At 51.5% G+C, this 23,264-nt stretch overlaps 2 protein-coding genes, 1 non-coding gene and 1 pseudogene across 3 annotated transcripts in view; 2 read left to right on the plus strand and 2 right to left on the minus strand.

Annotated features, from left to right (window-relative positions):
• LOC115643461 overlaps positions 1 to 23,264 on the minus strand; it is a 591,865-nt pseudogene that overhangs the window by 377,255 nt on the left and 191,346 nt on the right.
• LOC115643458 (zinc finger protein 271-like) overlaps positions 1 to 23,264 on the minus strand; it is a 200,782-nt gene that overhangs the window by 20,685 nt on the left and 156,833 nt on the right. The window lies entirely within an intron of this gene.
• Positions 4,422 to 23,264, plus strand: part of LOC115643457 (zinc finger protein 850-like) — a 38,192-nt gene continuing 19,349 nt past the window's right edge. Inside the window, exons 1-4 of the mRNA XM_030547503.1 lie at positions 4,422 to 4,657; positions 7,225 to 7,307; positions 11,440 to 11,557; positions 11,926 to 13,022. Of these exons, the coding sequence (XP_030403363.1) occupies positions 12,035 to 13,022 (988 nt within the window). The 5' untranslated portion in view covers positions 4,422 to 4,657; positions 7,225 to 7,307; positions 11,440 to 11,557; positions 11,926 to 12,034. The remainder of the gene's footprint in view (positions 4,658 to 7,224; positions 7,308 to 11,439; positions 11,558 to 11,925; positions 13,023 to 23,264) is intronic.
• TRNAC-GCA lies at positions 17,337 to 17,408 on the plus strand. Its single transcript has one exon. It is a non-coding gene; the product is annotated as a tRNA-Cys (tRNA).

Genomic DNA, 23,264 nt, shown 5'->3' on the forward strand with positions numbered 1-23,264 from the left:
CTCCCCCCCCCAGCTCCGGTACCTGGCCGCTGCAGCGCCCCAGCGGGGCGGGCGGAGCCCAGGGCGGCCCCAGGGCGGCTCCAGGGGGGCAGGGCCCGGGCCGGGCACGGGGGGGTTCAGGAAGGGCTCCCCGGCACAGACCCCCCTGCTCCGCCCAGGCTCCCAGCTCACGGGGGGGGCTGCAGCGGGGCCTTTCCATTGCCAGGAGCTGCTCCCACCCGCCTCCTCCTTTGTCCTCTGGACTCCTCCCCCCGGCCCCCAGCGACCGGGGCTGGGGGGGGGCAGGGGAGGAGCTGCGGGAAAGCCCCATGTGCCAGATAGTCTGGGAAATGGAGTTTCTCTGGGCTCTGCCTCCGCGCATGTAGGATTGTCCCCCCCCCCACCCCACCGCCCTGCACTGAGGTCTGTGCAGACCAAGAGCCGGGCAGCCAGAGAGACAAGGTGGGGGCAAGGTCACATCTGTCAGGGCACCTGCCTCTGTTGGCGAGAGACACAAGCTTTGGAGCGGCACAAACCTCTTCTCCGGCTCTGGGAGAGGCTTAGAGTGAGCAGACAGCAAATGTGAAAAATCAGGATGGAGGTGGGGGATATTAGGAGCCTATCTAAGAAAAAGACCCCAAAATCGGGACTGTCCCTATCAAATCGGGACCTCTCGCCACGCTAGAGAGGTTCTGACTGCACTTCAGGAGCCAGGCAAAGCTGCAGTGCCCCAGAGTCAGCAGCCCGGTGTGTCATCCCCCGTCCAACTGGCTTGAGTATTATTAAGCCTCCCTCTCTGATGTCCAGCCTTAACCACTGCACCCAAAAGAATAAAATCGGGGAGAGGGATGCAGCCCCAGGGGACTTCTGGGCAGCAGCTCGACCAATAAGTTCATGTCATTCCATAGAGGCATAGGATGGGAAGGGACCTGGAGCGGTCATCTGCTCCCGTCCTTGACACACCTGGCAGGACTCAGTATTATCCAGACCATCCCTGAGAGGGGCTTGTCCAACCTGCTCTTAAAAATCCCCAGAGATGGAGATTCCACAACTTCCCTAGGCAATCTATTCCAGTGTTTAACTACCCTGACAGTTAGGAACTTTTTCCTAACGTCCAACCTAAATCTCCCTTGCTGCAATTTAAGCCCGTTGCCTCTTGTCCAAGCAAATACAGTCTCCACAAAAAGAACGAGGAGATCTCGTGGCACCTTAGAGACTAACACATTTATTTGGGCAGAAGCTTTCTAGGGTGCCCCAAGGACTCCCCGTTCTTTTTGCTGATAACATGGCTCCCACTCTGAAAACAGTCTCCACGCTTGCCCATAGGTCTCCACACATTGTCCCTTCTAGCAGACAGTTGTAAGCTCCCCTGAAATACTTAATTAACTTTAAAAACAAAGAGGAGTCCGGTGGCACCTTAAAGATTAACAGATTTATTTGGGCATAAGCTTTTGTGGGTTAAAACCTCTCTTCTTCAGATGCACGGAGTGAAAGTTACAGATGCAGGCATTATATACTGACAAATGAAGAGAACTGGAGTTTATTCCTTTGCACATGGATGAGTATCACAACTTGGTCCACTATATCATATGCCCAACTCCACATGGTACCGTCACACCAAACTTTCTGTTACCCTGTGCTGTAGTTAGAGTCTCCTGGGCAAAACCTAGGCGTTCTGTGCGTTTAATTTTCCCTGGAAGGCCAACACATACTCCACCACAGACTCTCCTTCTGGAGAGGTCAGACGTTCCCGTTCCATGGTCATTAGCTCCAGGGGCCCAGTATCCTCCTCCCATAAAGCAGCTGAAAAGTGGAGGATCCTGTGCATTCCCGAGCAAACCTCCTCATAGGGAAATGGTAGGTAACTTGGACTGTTGGTCCACAAAAGTCTTCAGCATCATTTAAGGGTTCCAGTCAATCCTTCAACCAGCCAGTTACTCCAGGGTGGGATGGAGGTGACCACAAGTGTGGAACATCACATTTCTCTCATAGTCACTCAAAACATAATCCCAGCTCTACATATAAAATGATGGGGTCGAAATTAGCCGTTACCACTCAGGAAAGATCTTGGAGACATTGTGGATAGTTCTCTGCAAACATCCACTCAATGTGCAGCGGCCGGCAAAAAAGTGAACATAATGTTGGGAATCATTAAGAAAGGGATAGATAATAGGACAGAAAATATTATGTTGCCTCTATATAAATCCATGGTACATCCACATCTTGAATACTGTGTGCAGATGTGGTCACCCCATCTCAAAAAAAGATCTATTGGAATTGGAAAAGGTTGCGAAAAGAGCAACAAAAATGATGAGGGGGTCTGGAATGGCTTCTGCATGAGGAGAGATTAAGAAGACTGGGACTTTTCATCTTGGAAAAGAGACGTCTAAGGAGAACTAGGAGTGAGGTCTATAAAATCATGACTGGTGTAGAGAAAGTAGATAAGGAAGTGTTGGTTACTCCTTCTCATAACACAGAACTAGGGGTCACCCAATGAAATGAATGGGCAGCAAGTTTAAAACAAACCAAAGCAAGTATTTCTACACACAACGCACTGTCAACTTGTGGAACTCCTTGCCAGGGGATGTTGTAAAGGCCAAGACCATATCAGGGTTAAAAAAAACCAACTAGATAAGTCCATGGAGGACGGGTCCATCAGTGGCTATTAGCCAGGATAGGCAGGGATGGTGTCTCTAGCCACTGTTTGCCAGGAGTGAGGAATGAGCGAGAGGGGATGGATCACTTGATGGTTACCTGTTCTGTTCATTCCCTCTGGGGCTCCTGGCACTGGCCGCTGTCGGTAGACAGATACTGGGCTAGATGGACCTTTGGTCTGACCTAGTCTGGCCGTTCTTATGTAGCACCGAGAAAATATTTGCCCTGAGTCTAACCCGCACAGACAAACCCCACCCAGCTGACTATTGCTAGCGAGGAATTAGCCACCATGTTTGCCTCTAAAGGAGACAGAATCGATTACCACCAGGATAGATTTTTCCCCATCCAGGTAACGTTGCTAAGGGGCCCTACAATGAGCAGAGTGACCTGCCGAAAATGTTCTGCTATGATGGGAAGTGGAATCAGGGCAGCCTTGACCTTATCTTGGTCCTTTCCCCCACTTCGGCATGGGTCACAGGACTTACAATATTTTGGTACTGCCTCCAAAGCCTCCGCCTAGCAGACGTTCTGGAGTCAGCACCGATTGATGTGCTGTATTCCTTGTGCCATAAGAAGTGTATCTCGTGGGCCAGGCTGAGTAATCTAAGCCGGTTCTTTTGTGGTACCAAAAATTGTCTCCATATTTTGTTTCTTCTGGCTGCATTTCCCTCTGCAGTTTTATTCTTTTGGGTACGGTGGTTAAGGGTGGGCATCAGACAGGGGGGCTTAATATTCATGCCAGTTTGGCAGGGATGAAGAGCAGGGTGCTAACTAGGGCCGGGCACAGCTGCTCTACCCAGCTTGTGCACCTATTGAAATCTGGAAGGCGGGCAGGCACATGCATCTAAAGGCCCCTCCAGCCAGCTTGAAGGTCAGAGCTACTGGACCCAGGATTCAAATCATTATGGGGGAACAACTCATGAATAAGAGGGTCAGGAGTGAGGGTCACAGGTACGAAATCCCAGCACCAAGCAGAGGACTTTGGTCAGCACCACCCAGATGATCTCTCAAGGTCCCTTCCAGTCCTACGACCTGTGGAATTACACGCAGCCCTATTGGTCGACCCGTTGCCCAGAATTTTTCTGGGCTGCATCTGCCTCCTAAGTATTATTCTTTCTGGGAGAGGAGTTAAGGGCGAGGCCGGCTCTCGGCACTGGCAAAGCGAACACGTGCTTGGATGGTTCCACACTCGGCGCTTTGGGGCAGCAAAAACCCGCTTGTTAAGGGTGAGCATCAGAGAGGGAGGGTTATTACTCGAGCCTGTTTGGCAGCGATGATGTGCCAAGCTGCTGACTCTGGGACACTGCGGCTTTCCCTGGCGCACGAGGTGCAGTTGGAGCCTCTCTAAGGTAACCAGAGGTCCCAATTTTATAGGGACAGTCCCGATTTTGGCGTCTTTTTCTTAGGCTCCTAATATCCCCCACCTCCTGTCCTGATTTTTCACATTTGCTGTCTGGTCACTCTAAGCCTCTCCCAGAGCCGGAGAAGAGGTTTGTGCCGCTCCAAAGCTTGTGTCTCTCGCCAACAGAGGCGGGTGCCCTGACCAGTGTGACCTTGCCCCCACCTTGTCTCTCTGGCTGCCCGGCTCTTGGCCTGCACAGATCTCAGTGCAGGGCGGTGGGAGGAACGGGGGGGCGGGGGGGGGGGACGACGGCGACAATCCTACATGCACGGAGGCAGAGCCCAGAGAAACTCCATTTCCCAGACTATCTGGCACATGGGGCTTTCCCGCAGCTCCTCCCCTGCCCCCCCGCAGCCCCGGTCGCTGAGAGCCGGGGGGGGGGGGGGCCGGGGGGAGGAGTCCGGAGGACAAAGGAGGAGGCGGGTGGGAGCAGCTCCTGGCAATGGAAAGGCCCCGCTGCAGCCCCCCCCCGTGAGCTGGGAGCCCAGGCGGAGCAGGGGGGTCTGTGCCGGGGAGCCCTTCCTGAACCCCCCCGTGCCCGGCCCGGGCCCTGCTCCCGCTGGAGCCGCCCTGGGGCCGCCCTGGGCTCCGCCTGCCCCGCTGGGGCGCTGCAGCCGCCAGGTACCGGAGCGAGCCCCGGGGGGGTTGGTGACTCTGCCCCAGTGTCCGGGGGGGGACCCGGCCTCTCGCAGCGCCAGGATGGGCTCCCGGGGGGGGGGGCCTCGGAGCTGCTGTCCCCGCAGGAGCCCAGCGCCCCCCGGGCCCGGCCAGGCTCTGCCCTGGGGCCCACGGAGGGTGGCGGGGGGAGGGGCCCGGCCCCACTGGGGTCCCTGCATGGGGCCGGGCGGGGGCTGGGGGGGGGTGAGACCGGTCTGGGGGGCTGGGAAAGGGGCGGGTGGGAAATGTCTGTGCAGCCCGGACATGGGCGGGGGCGGGGGAGAAGAGCAGGTGACCCCAGAGGAGCGGGGAGAGAAAGGGGGGGGCTGAGATCCCCTCGGATTTACCGCTGCCCCCTCCTGTGGGGACCCCCTCCTCTCCCGTCCTGCCCCCTTTCTCCCTAGAGAGCAACGAGCAGCACCCAGCGTGACCCCCCTCCCCGAAACTCCTGAGAAGTTCCCTGTTCCCCTTCCCCCATTGTGCCCCATTTTCTCTCCCCTTCGCCAATGGCCAGTTCACATCTCAGGTTTGGGGTGTTTCCCCCCATTTTCACCTGCGGGGATTTGTCCTTGTGTGGGTGGGAAATGGTTCCCCCGTGTGATTTCTGAACTGGGCACAGGCTGGGGGGTCCCTGAGACAGGGACTCCTCTGGGCTGGGCTGGGGGGGCCCCTCTCTGCTGGCAACAGGGCATGGGAAGGGCCAGGAAGGGGAGGGAGGAGGAAGTTCCCCCCATGGAGACGGCCCAGCCCCATGTTTCCCAGTCCAGCTTCTTCCCCCCCCCGACCTGCCCAACCCAGCAGCCCCCCGCCTCCCCTGCCCATCACATACCCAGACCCCACAGCCAGTGACCTTCTGGCTCCAGCCCCCTCGTTTCCCTTGGGAAAGTGACATCACCCGGGGCTCCCCCCCGCCCCCCGGCCGTGTGAATGTGAGGGAAGGGGAAACCATCCCATGCTGCTGTCAATCGAATATCACTGTATAACCCCCTCCAATCCCCCCTTTTCCCTGGAACTGTTGATGGGTGACAGAAAATCTCCCCCGATGTTGGTGCTGTGGAACTGACAGGGGTTTGAAGGGGATTTCGTATTCAAACAGTCCCCTTACGTGAGCAAGAATCCTACTTGCCTCACACAATCCTCATTTCTACCAATCTCACGTCATTAGGGTTCCAGCTTAGCCTGACCCTTGCTCACGTAAGGGGATTGTGTGAATACGAAATCCCCTTCAAACCCCTGTCAGTTCTTTCTCTGCTTCCACAGTGCTTCCCTCTTACATTGGCAAATATTTAGTGTGTGCCCCGTTTTCTCCTCACTTCTGAAATACTGATCTCAAATTCTTGACAATCTTCACACTTTTCTCCCTGGTTGTGCCAGGCCCTGCATCAACACCAAGTGAAATCAGGCTCCTATTCCACCGGGCCTCGCGAAGACCCCAAGTGAGATCTGGGGCCCTGGGCCCTGCGCAGACCCCAAGCGAGATCCTGGGCCCTGTTCCGCCGGGCCCTGCAGAGACCCCGATCGAGATCTGGGGCCCTGGGCCCCGCGCAGACCCCAAGCGAGATCCTGGGCCCTGTTCCATCGGGCCCCACGGAGACCCTGAGCAAGATCCGGGGCCCCATTCCGCCGGGCCCCGCGGAGACCCGAGCGAGATCTGGGGCCCTGGGCCCCGCGCAGACCCCAAGCGAGATCCTGGGCCCTGTTCCATCGGGCCCCACGGAGACCCTGAGCAAGATCCGGGGCCCCATTCCGCCGGGCCCCGCGGAGACCCCGAGCGAGATCTGGGGCCCTGGGCCCCACGCAGACCCCAAGCGAGATCCTGGGCCCTGTTCCATCAGGCCCCACGGAGACCCTGAGCAAGATCCGGGGCCCCATTCCGCCGGGCCCCGCGGAGACCCCGAGCGAGATCTGGGGCCCTGGGCCCCACGCAGACCCCAAGCGAGATCCTGGGCCCTGTTCCATCGGGCCCCACGGAGACCCCGAGCGAGATCCGGGGCCCCATTCCGCCGGGCCCCGCGGAGACCCCGAGCGAGATCTGGGGGCTTGTTCCACCGGGCCCCGCGGAGACCCCAAGCGAGATCTGAGGCCCCGGGCCCCGCGGAGACCCCGAGCGAGATCTGGGGCCCTGTTCCGCCGGGCCCCGCGGAGACCCCGATTGAGATCTGGGGGCTCGTTCCGCCAGGCCCAGCGGAGACCCCGAGCGAGATCTGGGGGCCCGTTCCGCCAGGTCCCGTGGAGACCTCTTTATAAACCTGAGAGAGCTGCCTTGGGGACAATGACAGGGAGAATTCCCCAAAGTGACTCCTTGGATTCTGCTCGTCTCTGGACTTTTTGGTTCAGAGACTCTGCTACTGGGAGGGTTACACTCTGGTAAGAGGGGGCTAGGCCTGTACTGGGATAAGGTCACTCTGTGCTTCACAGTTTGGCAGAACCTAGAGTGTCCATTAGCAGAGAAAATCCTGGGGGGAATCAACATGTGGAAAGGAGAGAAACCCTGTCTGAATTCTCTCACATTGCCCTTCTCCCTCTGGCAGGCTACAGAATAACGTCCACGTTTTGCTCCAGATCATCCCATCCTCCCAAGGGGAAGGAAATGGCTGCAATGGAGCTGGCTCAGGTAAGAGATTATCACGGAGCTGGTGGTGGGTTCTGCTTGGAGGGAGACCTCATCCAGTAAAGATCTACAGTTAGTTTGATAGGATCTGTTTTCTCTAAATCTTTGTCAATAGGCACTAATTATATTACCCCCCTTTAGGTCTTTATTAATGAAATCCAGTATTGACTGCTCTGTTCTCTTGCCCAGTATGGATGTCAGATTGACACTCTGCTAATTAGCTGGGTCACCTCTTTTACATGTTTTAAATACTGGCACAGAATTAGCTTTATTCCAGTCTCCTGGAATTTCCCCAAACCCTAATGAAAATCAACATTAACAGTCCAAGACGCTCCTCTGACAGGTCTTTTATAACTCTTGGATACAAGTTATCTGGACCTGCTTATTTAAACATGTCTAAGTTTAACAGCTGCTGCTTAACGTCCTCGTGAGTTCTTTTTGGAATGGAAAGTGTGATGGCATCAACATCGTATGATATGACTTACATCATCTGTTTTTCCTCAAATCCAGGAGAGAAACATTTATTGAACACTTTTACCTCTTCTGCATTATTTTTGATAATTCTGCCATTTCCATCTAGTAATTTACCACTACCGTTGTTAGGATTAATTTTGTACTTAATATACTTTTAATAACTTCCTTCTTATTTTCACTGATTGGTCATTGATTTCTGATAGCTTCTGTAACAGGATCTAGACTCAGCACTGCTGGTGCCTCCTGCTGGTTGCTCCGGGAATTAGCGCTTATCAGCTGTGGCGCACCCTCTGCGCATGGTGTCTCGCCCGTTATCTGCTCTGCTGATGTGGGAACCGCCCTGCTCCCCACTCCGTGGTGTCTGCTTCAGGACGCTGCCCTCCAGCAGAGCCCACTACTTCCATTCTCCTTTCCAGGGGCGGGGTGGGTAGCGGCAGTCCTTGGCTTGCACCTCAGTGGCCAACCACAACTCCAAAGTCTAGCCTCTCACCTCAGGGATAAGTTGCAGTCTGTCTCAACCACACTCCTCAGTGGCCAGGTGCGGTGCAAGAGGGGATGGGATTCAGGACCACGCGCTACTCTGGGTGCTGACCCAGGGACCCTCTAGCAGCAGCCTTGCTCTGCCCTCCTTCTCGCCCCTCTTGTCTGCCTGTCTTCCCTGGGCCACTTCCTCACTGGCCCCGAGCACCTTCTCGAACCCGTTTTATCAGGGGCTGCAGCCTGGCAGGTAACGGGGCTGGAGCCCTCCTCTGCTCCCCCAAGCCTGCCCCGCACTGCTCTGCCCAAGGTGCTCCCTCCTTCCCTGAGGAGCCAGTCCTCCTCCCTGGCTAGTCAGAGAGCCTTTATATAGGGCCCTGGCCCAGCCCTGATTGGCTGCCTCTTTCTTTGCCCTGATTGGCTCTCCACAGGCCTTTGCTGATTGGCTGCTGGTCAGTGCAGCCTCTCTGGCTTGTTCAAGGCTTTTTTCTCATGGAGTGGGGCCGCTGCCCCACTGCACTTCCCTGACCAATTTTCTACAATTCTTTACTATTGACTTCCCCTTTCTTCCATATATTTTATTTGGAGAGTGTTGGGATTCCTACCAGGGAGCCACCAGCAGGGACCAGAGACAGTCCCATCTCCTATATAAACCTCTGGCTAGTGGGTATGTGATAAATGTGATGACCCTGCCTCCGTCTGTCAGCTGGGAGACACAAAGGTTTTCTCTTTCTACCCTCTGATGGCTCCTGGCTGCTCTAGGCAAGGTGGGGCGGGACTCTGTTAGCATGTGCCTCCTGGAGCTTCCATTTCCCTGGTGCTGCTGTTCCCTGAATAGTGGGGCTGTGAGTGGGGCAGCTGGTACTGAGAGTTGGACTCTTGCTCTTTCAGGGGCGGGTGACTTTCGAGGAGGTGGCTGTGTATTTCACCAGGGAAGAGGGGGCTCTGCTGGACCCCGCTCAGAGAGCCCTCTACAGGGATGTCATGCAGGAGAACTACGAGACGGTGGTCTTGCTGGGTAAGGAATCCTCTCCCTTGGGTTATTAGAAGCTGTGGGGTCTCTGAAGAACTTTAACTTTATATCTTTACTCATGATACAAGCTTTGCAGGTTTTCTTTCCCCCCTTTTTTTGCCTCATCTTCCACCCACTAGTATAATTTTTGGACATGTGCCTTTTTGGTGCCGTCAGTCATTTGAAAATTGCATCGAATGTATCCTTATTGGCTACATTAGTAACTACATTAATCACTGTAGCTTTCATGCCTTTTCCTCATTGTAAGAGGAAAATATGTCGCCTGTAGAATTCTAAATGGAGTAAATAGGTGTGTGACTCGTGCATGGGCTTGTGTGACAGTCAGATGAGCTCCTCTTTTGATAGGAGAATGTATAATGTTGGCATTCAGGACCCCATGGGTGAAGGGAGAACAGAGCTTTGGGAGGAGTGGAGAAGGGGGGAGTAGATAATTCTGGGGTGCCAGGACATGAGGTGGGTGTATGCAGGGTTAGAACTAAGCAGCAGCAGGGAGGGAGGAGGTTGTGAGACACGAGGAGGGAACACAAGAATCTCCCAAGGTGCCAGAAGGTGGTGCCGGCTGAGAGTAATGGGACGACGGGGAGGGGAGTGTGGAGGAAGGGCACCCAGGAAGTGGGCTGAGTGGGTCAGTGGAAGGGAGGAGAGGTTTGGGGATCTAGAGCTGTGGGGGATCCCAGACCTTTAACCCCAAATCCCTACCCAAACCTTATTGCTTTAGAGCCTCCACTCCAGTTTTATTTCTGTTCAGTTTCACTTCATTATACATTTCCCCTCCCTCACAAATATTATTATTTTAACTATTGACCTACCTCTCCCCCTCATTACCCCCTTCCCCATATAACCTCCCCATCTCTGGCAACCAACCCTGAGTCCTTGCTGCATTCCTCCCTCCCAGAGCAGGGCCCCACCCAGGCACAAATGGGCACTTTGGTCCACCAGTGCCTGCAATGCCATAGAGAAGGACTGCGTTGTGTTGGTCTGGGGCCAGAATTGGGATATGCGTGCCGTCTATCGCTGCATCACAGTTAGGGACTCCTGTTGCTGAAAAGACATCTGCTATTTCCTGTGCATTGCCTGGAGTCACAGTCCTTCATAGCAGGAGGCAATTAATGACTGCACACTTGCATCATCACAGCCCCCACAGTGGGCTTCCTATGCTAAATGCTAAACTGATTTGCAGCTGACCGATAGCAGTCTGGAATTGCCAGCTTCCACCAAGCGATCACCGCTCACATTTCCACCTTGAGGGCAGCCCTCATTCTGCTGTTCTTGCGCCGCAGGGCAGGGGCGAGCTCCGCACACAGTACCAGGAAGGTGGCTTTGTGCACCAGAACGTTCTGCAGCCACTGCTCGTGATCCTACAGCTGCATAACGATGTGATCCCACTGGTCAGTGCTGGTTTCCTGAGCCCAAAAGCAATGGTCCGCCATGTGCAGCTGCTCCAAAATCAATCTTGAATTGTCTCTTTCTGTGGCACACTGCAGGGCAGGCACCACGGATTCACTTTCAGATTCACAGCTCATGAAATACTGCAGGATCAGTGGCGTTGTGTTCACGACGCTCGTCACAGGACTAGAGAGCAGTGCAGGATCCATGCTTTTAGGCAGATATGGGGGGCACACAGTTTATATGGGTTGTTCTAAAATAGAGCAAAACATACTTAACTGGAAGCCCACAGAATGATGGGATGGAGAACGCTGCATCGTGGGAGAATGAGCCTGTCCCCATGATGCACTTCAATCCATTCGCAGAGCTCCTAATCACAGAAGGCGATGAGTTGCACAGTGGGATAGCTCCCCACAGTGCACTGCTCGCTCTCTCGATGCTAGAGCACCAACTCTGGACGCACTCCACCAACACAGGGAGTGTTGCGTGAACATGCACAGATAGTGTAATTATGGCAGTTTACAATCATTGACGTAACTGAAGTCAACTTAACTCTGTAGTGTAGACATAGTCTCAGTGGACCCTTAGTCACAAAGGTAACGAACATGGTTAATAATAATAATAAGTCTCCTGCCACTTTGAGCCAAGGAAGCTGGTCTTGGGATATTACTGCTTGAAAATGAACTGGGGTTAAAACCATGGAATATTCTTTGTGACAAGTATCCCACAAATTCCACTGACCTCCCTTGTTTTCTTTGCCTGGAGTAGGGTTTCCAGTTGCCAAACCTGATGTGATCTCGCAGCTGGAACGAGGGGAAGAGCCAGTGGGTCCCAGACCTCCAGGGCTCTGAGAAAGAAGTGCTCCCGAGAGCTGCCTGCACAGGTGAGGAATTGGTTAAACCAACTCAACAACTGTTTAGGAATGCAGGAAACATTCGGGATGCCCTACAAAGACCCTGTGAGCTCTCCAAGTTCAGGATTGTTCCCTGCAGAATAGAATCATTATGGCAGATGTCACTCATGGCTTCCCTCCTACCCTGACTGACAACTGGCAGCAGGTCCCTCCCCTATCTCACTTTTCCCTGAGTGTTCTGATGAGATGCAGACCAAAACTGATCCCTTCCTCTCTCCTCTGGGGAAGGGTTTGGGGAAAATCAGCACCTGATAGGTTTGATCTCTCCCGCACGTATTTTGGTTTGTTCATCCCTTTTTCCATTCCTATCTCTGACATTTCCTTTATCTCTGGTGCAGGGAGTGACCTATGTCTGGGTTCTCTCTGTCTCGGATCAGGTGATGGGATGGTGAGTGAGAATGAGAAGGAGAAACCCCATGCAGGAAGATGCTGAGCAAGTAGAACCCCATGGAACGTTATCAGGAAGATACAAGAGGAATGTTTCCGGGAGTCCTGCACTCCCAGAAAAAGCAAAAGTCCGTGAGACTCAGCAGAGGCCAGAGGAAAACTTCAGTAAGCCACTCAGCTCTTATTGGAAATGAGAGAATCACCTTGGAAGAGACACGCTACACATGCCATGAGTGTGGGAAAAGCTTCAGTCACCACTCTGCCTTTCTAACACACTACAGAATCCACTCTGGAGAAAGACCCTACACCTGCGCTGTGTGCGGGAAAAGCTTCAGACACAGCTCAACCCTCATCAGACATCGGAGAATCCACACAGGAGAGACACCTTACACCTGCCCTGAGTGCGGGAAAAGCTTCAGTCACAGCTCTGCCCTGATCACACATCAGCGAATCCACACAGGAGAGAAACCCTACACCTGCCTTGAGTGTGGGAGAAGTTTCAGGCATAGCTCAGCCCTCATCTCGCATCAGAGAATCCACACAGGGGAGAGACCCTACCCCTGCCTTGAGTGCGGGAAAAGCTTCAGTGATGGCTCAGGCCTTATCACACATCAGAAAATTCACACTGGTGTGACACCCTACCCCTGCCCTGAGTGCGGGAAACGCTTCCGTCGGAGCTCAGCTGTTATCACGCATCAGAGAATCCACACTGGCGAGATGCCTTACACGTGCACAGAGTGTGGGAAAAGCTTCAGTCAGAACTCAACCCTTCTTAGACATCAGAAAATCCACACAGGAGAGACACCCTACACGTGCCCTGAATGTGGGAAAAGATTCAGGCGGCGCTCGTACCTTATCACACATCGAAGAATTCACTCTGGAGAGACGCCCTACACATGCCCTGAGTGTGAGAAAAGCTTCAGTCAGAGATCAAACCTTATTAGACATCACAAAATCCACATGGGAGAGAGGCCCTACACGTGCCCTGAGTGCGGGAAACGCTTCAGTCAGAGGTCAAACCTTATTAGACATCACAAAATCCACATGGGTGAGAACTGTAACAAATGCCTTGACTAGGGCTGGCCAAAGATTTTTTTTTAAAGTCACATTTGCTAATTCCCACATAGTGATCTGTGCACCATCTCCACTGTGGTCTCAGATCCGCCAGATGAGTTGCCTGCTTCTGCCTTTTGCATCTCACCTTCTCTGGGGTCAGTCCTGTGATCTTTTCTATCAACTCCTTTCCTTTTGAGTCGTAGGAGTGTGTGTCCCTCCAGCCAGGAATGTACATCAGCTCCAGGTGGGGGAGAGAGGTTTGATCCCAACAAGCTACACTGAGGCAAAAGCTCCCTGTGCCTGACGTCCACTAGGACTGTACATGGCGTTGGCTGCTCAAGTTAGTGATCTCGGTGTAAAAAGACAATTATAGTTGTAGTGCAGATGCAGCCCAGGTGCAGTGGTTGGCATTAGCTTCCCCCTTGACCTGACCTAAACTCCATCACTTTTCCTAGTCTAAACAAACCCTGAGCATCACGGTTATACTGTTCCCCCATTTCAAAGCAATTGTCTATTTCCCCCTTTGGGGACAAATTGTTTCATTCCCAGTTTGCTCTCATGTTGCTTCAGGTTGTGCTGGAGAGCAGAAATCTTTTCCTTACCTAAAATATATTGAACTATAACAAAGATCAGTAACAGGGGTAGGGAAAAATCTTATTTCACCCTCTGTAACATCAGAAGATAGGATGAATTAGAGGGATTCACTCCTGCCCCATAACTATCACAGTCCCCCCTCAGCCCAGCAGCTTTCACTTCGATGTCAGCCATAATAGCCATAGGCAATCTCTCCGCTTCCCAAAGTGTCACATGGTGCGGTGTTCTCTGCTGCCTGTGCTAGGTATCACACTTTGAGTCTCAATCGGTCTCACTGGGGCTGGCGATTCAAGTGTCAGAGAGTCGGAGGAAAAATATGAATGGATCCCAGATCCAAAAGTAATTGCTTTTACTCCCTGTTTCTGTCTCTTGGCAAAGCTGCTTCTGACCTTTTCCCTGCTGATCTGAGAGTTTTGTTTGCAGATGGGAAGGTTGGCTGTTTTTCCCCATTATGATGATGCCACTGGTCTTGTAAATAACATGACTTGATAATAATTAGGTGGTGGTGGGTGAAGAAGGTTTGAATGCATCAGAGGAGAATTCAGTGCGAGATTCTGTTCTTATTGTGAATCATCAGATGTAACTTGCTCTAGGAATTTCATTTTATATGAAACTGAAAATGTCTTACTACTCCTGGGGGAATTCTGTGCCACTGCACATGCGCAGAATTCACATCTGTCACAGATTCTTTTTTTCCTGCCGAAAATACATTCTGCCAGAGAAGTGCTGTAATTCTGCCTTTTTCCCACCGGAGGCGAGTGTGGTACCAGAACAACCAGCAGTGTGAATGGACCCTGCTGTTCTGGCACAGCAGGCTCTGGTGAGCAAAAGGTGAAACTGCAGCACTTCTCAGGCAGAAAGTATTTTCGGCAGGAAAAAAATTCTGTGTGCATGCAGTGACGCAGAATTCCCACAGGAGCAGACGTTAATCACAGCACTTTGGCCATAAAACCAGGTTAGGACAGAAGAATGGGGCACATGGGGCTTCTGGAGAGGGGGATCACAGACTGGGGTTCATAATGACTAGTGGGAGAACAGACAAGGGCACGGGCTCAGGAGTTAGTGGGGAGACAGCATTGAGCCAGAGGCTAACTAGGAGTGGGGGTGCAAGGCCACATGGGGACAGGGAGGGCTGCCAGGACACATGGGGCTGGGGAGACAGCTGCAGAGACACGTGGGGATAGGGAGGGGTTCAGGGACAGGGTAAAATGTGCCTGACTGAATGGGAACACCTTGAGGTCAGTCAGGGTCTGCACGGGGAAGGGTCTCCCTAACAGTCCCCCCCCCCCCCAAATACCTGTTCGATACTTCTCCCACACACACCCAACAACCCTCCAAGTTCACTCCAGGCTCCTTCCTTTTCTCTCAGCTCCTCCATTACCCCTGACTCCCCCAAGCCTTTGCACTGCTTCTGAGGGGATAGGAAATAAGTTTCTGTGTTGTAGTTTAAATGAATTACTCAAAGTTCTGTATTAATATGCCTAGTGAGGAATCTATTTGTCAGAAAAAATTACCAGAATCTTTTTTTGTCTGTATTGTTAAAGACATACTTGCTGGCAGGTATTTTGAAAAAAATTACAAGAATAATTCAAACTGGCATGATTATATTGTGTTATTTTAACAAATAAAATATGCAGATTTTTTAATTTTTTGGCTCGAATTGTTCCAGGAGTATCTTATGCCCCTCTGTGTTATGGGCTTTTCTTTCCTGAATGCTGTTTGGTTACATGGTTGGATATTAATTTTATTTGACAGGATGAAGCTCAGATTTATTCCAGACTTTGAGACAAAGGACCTAGGGGTTACAGTGGACGAGAAGCTGGATATGATTCAACAGTGGGCCCTTGTTGCCAAGAAGGCCACCGGCATTTGGGGCTGTATAAGTAGGGGCATTGCCGGCAGATCGAGGGACGTGATCATTCCACTCTATTCGACACTGGTGAGGCCTCATCTGGAGTACTGTGTCCAGATTTGGGCCCCACACTACAAGAAGGATGTGGAAAAATTGGAAAGAGTCCAATGGAGGGCAACAAAAATGATTAGGGGGCTGGAGCACATAACTTATGAGGAAAGGTTGAGGGAACTGGGATTGTTTAATCTGCAGGAGAGAAGAGAGGGGGGATTTGATAGCTGCTTTCAACTACCTGAAAGGGGGGGTCCAAAGAGCATGGAGCTCGGCTGTTCTCAGTGGTGGCAGATGACAGAACAAGGAGCAATGGTCTCAAGTTGCAGTGGGGGAGGTTTAGGCTGGATAGTAGGAAAAACTTTTTCACTAGGAGGGTGGTGAAGCACTGGAATGGGTTCCCTAGGGAGGTGGTGGAATCTCCTTCCTTAGAGGTTTTTAAGGTTAGGCTTGACAAAGCCCTGGCTGGGATGATTTAGTTGGGGGTTGGTCCTACTTTGAGCAGAGGGTTGGACTAGATACCTCCTGAGGTCCCTTCCAACCCTAATTGTCTATGATTGTGTGATTCTATTATTCTAACCCAAGCCTGTGACTAATAGCAGCTCTGGGCTTTGCCTCTCTCCGTTTCTGGGAATCAGGGTCATGAAACCTCAGCCCTGCCCCCTGGGTCTGAATTAATATCCCATTTCCCACTCTGTGCTCGAAAAAAACCAAATGTTTCAAACCCCAGTGAGTGGAGTTAATTCAGTTCTCAGCCAGAGTCCTTCCCCCTCATTTCTTAGGGCATTGTCCCACCCTGTGGATGTTTCTTTTCCCTCCTCAGTTTCACACAGAGAAACAATTTCCTTTGCACAGATCCATGAACAGCAAAATCTTTCCCTGGGAGATGCTCTCCCAGCGACTTACCTTACTCCTCTTGTTCTGGTGGAGTACCAGAGTCAACCGGTGAGCGCTCTGTGGTCGATGGAGCGGGTGACCCGCTAAATTGATCCCTTGCTGCATCGATTACAACAGCATCAATCCCTGGTAAGTGGAGCCATGCCATAAGGGAATCCAGTGACGCTGCTGTATTTACGCCAGCAGAACGCCCCATGGGGACACTAAGCCTTGTCTACACTACAGGAGAAATTCGATCTAAGCTGTGCAATTTGAGTTACGTGACTAGCGTAATGCAAATCGATGTAGCTTAGATCTACTTACTCTAAGTCCACACTACGCAACGTGGACAGGACTCCCCTACTCTTCTCAATTGGGTGGAGCACAGGATTCACTAGACCCACTAAATCGACCGCCAACGCATTGATCGCCACAAGTAGGTCGTAGAGAAGCCCTCATTCTGGTAGAAGTGGGGCCTGTTCTCAGTTTAGCGGATATCACCTTGGAAGACAATTAAGTTATAAGAAACTGACTTTTAGTCTGGAATAAGAGGGGTGACACCAGCTGCCTCCACCTCTCTCCCTACACTTCTCAGGAGCTCTCCCCTCAGCACTCAGGAGGAGCCATTCTCTAGAATAGTGTTTCTCAACCTATATTTTTTTTAACCAGGGCACAGGCAGATTAAGATTTATTGGGGCCCTGGGCAGAGAACTGGGGAGCAGGGTGTGGTCCCAGAAAAGTTGTGCTCTAGTGAGACTGAGCAGGTGGGAGGGGGGGGTTGTGCAAGGTGTGGGGTTTATATGCATTTATAAACTTTCATATACCCCTAATTTTAAAACCACCCAATGGCCTGGGAATATAACAGAATCTCTTGAAAGTGGGTGTGTCCTTCATAATCCTCAAAATCACTGGCTCCAATGTTTTATTGTCAGAGGGAGTATAGCTCAGTGGTAGAGCATTTGACTGCAGATCAAGAGGTCCCTGGTTCAAATCCAGGTGCTCCCTTAAACGCTTTTATTAAATGAAAACATATTTTCATATCCATCTCCAGTATGTTCAGGAGTTCCACTGAATGGGGGGGCTTGAAATGAATTTAAACGCTTAACATTTTCCCTGTTCAAATGTATAAACATCTAGCACACCCTGTCCATCAGCTAGGGTGACCAGACGTCTTGATATTTGGGTGGTTGCCAGCGGGGACACCCCCCCCATGTGTCCCAATATTTTCTTCATCTCCTCTGGTCACCCTACCTTCAGCTGAAATCAGGTCCAATCCTCTGAGTTTCTAGTTTACGTTTTCTTACCAAATGCAGTACAAATTAGTCCATTTCTCCCCATATTCAGTCTGTGCCCAACTGTTAGAATGAGGCAGAGTCCCGTGAAAGTACTATCATCGGAATAAATTAAACGTGAGGATTAAGCAAAGCTGAGATGCAGACACAGGCTATCGTACAGCTGGTAAAGTAATGACCTGCTACAGAATCAAACCTTTCTTTGTGCACAAAACATGAATTGGGGCTCTAATAAATGGCGACCTTCCTTTAACCCAGATCATTGTTTTTTGTAACTTTCAGATGCATTGAAAGGGCAGCTTTTTAAAGATAATGTGCTTCTATTTCATGATCAGCAATAGAGTCTCTGTAAGTTTACCGAGCATAGCGCTGGGTGTGTCTGCATCTAACTAATTGCAGATTTCATATAATGCCAGACAGTTAATTGAACAGTCTTACTTCAAGCAACTTGCTTGAACATTTCCTACTACCACCAAGATATGCACCTGCGGCGGCTCCACCCAGGCCTGCGCCCTAGGCTTCAACGAGTGCTCCTACTCGTCGTGGCATAGCCCCCGCGGCTCTTGTTGCTGGCGATGGCCAGGTATGGGCCCGACGCTCCAGCGCCATCCATTTTCAGGGCTAGTTGATTCGGCAGGTGAGTTGTTACACGCTCCTTAGCGGATTCCAACTTCCATGGCCACCATCTTGCTTAGTACCAAATAGTTAATTGAACAGTCTTACTTCTCCAGTCTCACTTTTTGGCCGCATTGAACACTTGGTGGAAAAAGCTAGGTATTTTCCCCCCCCTTTTTTTTCTCCTAAGGACTGTGTGATCTTGGGCATGTTACTTTAACTTCCCTATGGGTCCGGAAAATACCAGCTCTTTGAAGTGTGTGGGGAAGTGAGCTGTTTGGATAACCAATTAGTTACTAAAGAAACAGACTCTTGGGAAGTAGCTGTAATTTTCCCCCAAACCTTTCTTTGTTCTCATATGGTATCATGGAATCTCTCCAAGAGGGCAGAGTTAAGGTTATCTGGGCACGGACCTTCAGTCTCTATTCCCTGCATTTCCAGAGTTTGAGTTTTGCTGAACTCAACGTTATGGATGTGTATGAGATACCTCTGGGGGAACCTTAATTCTGTGTTAACAAAGCCTATTGTTAGTGACATTTAATGAGACTAACCCCTCAGAGCTGCAATTCCACTGACTCCAGTGTTCGCTTTCTACATTTCTGGTCCTAAGAAAATAAGGACGTTAAAACAACTTTCAGAACTAACATGCCATGAGACAGTGGAAGTGCTGGTCGCTCAAATAATTCAGTGCATGCTGTGTGAGTGTGTGTTTGCATGGGCACCTGCATGTAAAAAGCATAAAACATTAATTTATAACGGGGTAGGCAACCTATGGCATGGGTGCCGAAGGCGGCCCGCGAGCTGATTTTCAGTGGCACTCACACTGCCCGGGCCCTGGCCACCGGTCCGGGGGGCTCTGCATTTTAATTTTATTTTAAATGAAGCTTCTTAAACATTTTAAAAGCTTTATTTACTTTACAAACAACAATAGTTTAGTTCTATATTATAGGCCTATAGAAAGAGACCTTCTAAAAATGTTAGCGTATTACCAGCATGCGAAACCTTAAATTAGAGTGAATAAATGAAGATTCGGCACAGCACTTCTGAAAGGTTGCCGACCCCTGATTTATAACATCTTTCTTAACTCCTTTAAATATCAGGTGGTACATTAACTATATCAAGTGGATTGTTCAATGCAATGACTGGTTTTATGCATTGCCCAAGACATATTTTTAGAATTATTTAAATTATTTAACTCATCTCATTGAACATAAAGGTGTTTACTATATTCTGTTAAGTGTGTTGGTAGCTCAAATAATTAAGTTATTTTGTGTGTGTGTGTGTGTGTGTGTGAGAGAGAGAGAGAGAGAGAGAGAGAGACGCACAACACATTAATTTAGTAATGCTGAAAATGTTCCCTTCTCCCTCCAGAACTGCCTGGGAAGCACCATCTCTTTGTAGATTAATCTACTCCTTTGTCTGTATGAGGAGAATATTGTTTCTATTAAAAAAAAACATTTATTTTAAAGGACTGACACGAAATGGCCACACGATGGAGCCGCAACATCAGGAACGTAAAGCAACAGGCTCCAGCTTCACACACTGATGGTGAGGAGGGATTGAACTCAGCTCCCCTCTGTTAACAGACACACTTGTCTCACTCTCTGAGGCCAAACACCAGTTTAAATGAATTTCCAGAGCTGATGAAAGGGGCCTTTGGGATTGATTTCACGTGTAACAAACACAGTATTTGTCAGTGTAAATAGCACAGGGGCTGGACAGAGAATGGAGAGCGACCCTGCGCTGCCTGGTAGCAAAGCCTGGCTTCCCAGCTGCAATCGGACATCTGCAGTGCTGGTGTAAGTAGCCCAGCCTGGCCCTTTGGGGTTTTGTGCCTGGCACAGGGCTGCTGGTAGAAGTGCTGATGCCACGAATGGCTGCACGGTGCTGTGGCATGATGCCCTGCCCACACACCCTACGGCAGGGTCATTCTACCTCCAGCTCTGTCAGATGCAAGAACAGGAGTTCGTTTCACCTGCCTTTTTTCAGGCTGTGGGCACCCTGCTCTGTGAGAGGGGATCCCGGTAGCTGAGACTCAGGGCTGGAACAGGCCCCTGGTTTAGGCGGTGGCCGCAGGGTTTCCAACACTCTACAGATAGGAACACCAGCATTTATATAGCAAATATGGCAGGTGGCCAGCTTGGCTTAACAGCGAAATCTTCCCTGAGCTTAAACTCAAAAAAGAAGCTTACAAGAAGTGGAAACGTGGTCAAATGACGAGGGAGGAGTATAAAAATATTGCTCGACCATGTAGGGGTGTAATCAGCAAGGCCAAAGCACAACTGGAGTTGCAGCTAGCAAGGGAAAATTCAATAAGGACAAATCCAAAGTACTTCACCTAGGAAGGAACGATCAGTTGCTGTAGCAGGGTGGACCTCTGCTCCTGCCCTGAAGGGTTAAAAACAGCCCTGGGAGGGGGCTGGGGCTGGAGAAAGCAGCCTGTAGGCTGGGCTGATTGGGGAAGTGGCTGCAGCTGGGGTCATGCCCCAAACTGAGCCACGGGCCTAATAAGAAGGCCAGGGAAGCCAAGGGTAAGCAGTCTCTCTCTGACCGGGGAGGGAGACAGGCCTGGCTGCTTGGGAGCTCACCTGGGGGGGCCTAGAGGAAGGCAGGGCTGGGGAAAGGCCTCAGAAGCTGGGAAGCCCTAAGCCAGCAACTCCCCAGGTTGCAGGGCCTGGTTCTAGGCCTCCTAGGTACTGGGCTTGCAGAGGGGCAGCCGGAGGGTGGGTAAAGGCAGCCAGGCCAAACCCCTTGTTGCCTATGATGATCGGCTGATACACTGCAGTCTGCCCCAGGGCACAGGGGCTAAACAGAGACTGGCAGTAGCCACGACTGAGGCAAAGAGGGGATAGTGGGGAGAGGGTTCCCCTGGGAGGGGGAGACCCAGTTAAAGGGGCACCGGGGTCCAGGGAGGGACACGGGGGCCAGCAGCGGACAGGTGGATCACCAGCCTGCAGAGTGTGCTCCCAGCTGGAATTTGAACTAATTCCCTGAAGTCACGAGCAGGAGGCCCCGCAAGGGGTGAGTCCGGCCTGTCTACCTGTTCCACACGTACAAAATGGGAAATGACTGCCTAGGAAGGAGAACTGCGGAAAGGGGTCGGTGGGGTCATAGTGGATCACAAACTAAATATGAGTCAACAGAGTTACACTGTTGCAAAACAAGCGAACATCATTCTGGGCTGTATTAGCAGGAGTGTTGTAAGCAAGATACGAGGAGTAATTCTTCCGCTCTACTCTGCGCTGATTAGGCTGAGCAATGTGTCCAGTTCTGGGCAGCACATTTCAGGAAAGAGACCCCACTATTCATGGGGGAAAGGAGCTGATCAAATGGAAACTCTGGGTGGCTCACAGTCAGGAGTCCCACCCCCACCCCGCTCAGAGCATCCAGGAAATGCCAAGGTGAGAGGACAAAGAGAGAAACTTTTACCTCTTCCAGCAGATCCATCATCCCCCCTACTAGCCACCGACTGATACAGGAGATGGAGCCCCGTGCAGGGAGAGCTCCCTGGTAGGAAGCCCAACACTTCTCCTTGTGAGGAGCTGGATATGGGGGGAGAGGCACCTCCCCTAAATCTGACTGGTGGGTGCCCCCTTCATATCTCACAGCAGCCGCTAGTTAGTTGGATCAGGCTCCAGCACTGGGAGTCTGGTCAGTTTTCCGAGCCCCATCTAAGGTGGGGTGTTTCCTCTACCACAGATTAGGGTGTTTCCACCTCCAGGCCCCATGGGTCTGTTCCTAGAATCTAGGCCACTTATTAAACCAGTCCTGGCAGGTTTGCCAGACACCGTCCTCCTCCCTTTCTCCACCCTGTGAGTTTTCTGCCCCTCTCCAAGCTCCTGTCCTTCTCCCTCCAGCAGGAACCCATAAGCAACCCCCAATTATCCCTACCTGAACTGGCTCCTCTGCAGCCATTTCTCTTCCCTGTCCCATGGGAGGCTGGGGTGAGCTGGAGGGAGATGCGGACGCCATTCTGCAGCCTGGCAGGGTGAGAAGGGCAGCTGTGGAGGTTTCAGAACAGACTTTAGTTCATTTCACATCCTGATTCCCCTAGCCCCTTTCCCTGCAGACAGACACCCCAGATTCTGCCATACTAGTAACATGCTTGATCGCTTTATTGCAGTGTCAATTTATTGCTCAGCCCACAGAGACATTTTTAAGTCTCTTCAGTAGCAAAGACTCTGAATAGAAAGCTAGAAAGAGCAGAACCTAAGGAGGGAGGCTTTTTTAACAGGAGAATGGAAGGCCAGGAAGGGCCTTAGGTAAGCAATTTCCATGCCCTGTCACTAGTAAATAATGGCCACCATGGATCCACCCCAGAGGTGGCTGCATCTTAGCACTGTAGGAAGCAACCCCTCAGGGAGCCCATTTGTTATGGGGTTTGGGAAACTTCTGGGCCCACGCTGCACTCAGAGAGACCTCCTCATCCCTGTGTCGGCTGGAGCAGAGAAAAGGGTCCAGCCAACTCTCCTGCCTACCAGCCGGGACTCACTGATCCCCCAAACAGGGGGAGGCCTCTGGCTTTGACATGTATTAAAGATGTGGCTGGTCTCTTTCATGGGCAAACATTTTAACAGAGATAAAGGAGGGAAGAAATGATTCTCAAAGGAGAGGAGGAAAGATGATCATTGGGCAATTTAACCCCTGCAACCTCGGGGCAACTGGTTTCCTCCAAAAAAGGAGACATTGCTGGGATTTATAAACATAGGAAACCAATGTTTTATGATCCGTGACTCGCTAGACACCGGGGGGATAGGATTTCCCCTGCGCTCAGGACGAATGCAGAAAAGCGGCTGGGAACCTCTCTCCCCATTCGCCCTCCCTCTGTCTGTCCAGCCCTTTCCCCTGTTCCCTCCCACACTTCAGATGACCAGACAGCAAGTGTGAAAAATCGGGCTGGGGGTGGGGGCTAATAGGAGCCTATATAAGAAAAAGACCCAAAAATCAGGACTGT

This window comes from Gopherus evgoodei, unplaced genomic scaffold, assembly GCF_007399415.2.
Source record: "Gopherus evgoodei ecotype Sinaloan lineage unplaced genomic scaffold, rGopEvg1_v1.p scaffold_60_arrow_ctg1, whole genome shotgun sequence".
NCBI lineage: Eukaryota > Metazoa > Chordata > Testudines > Testudinidae > Gopherus > Gopherus evgoodei.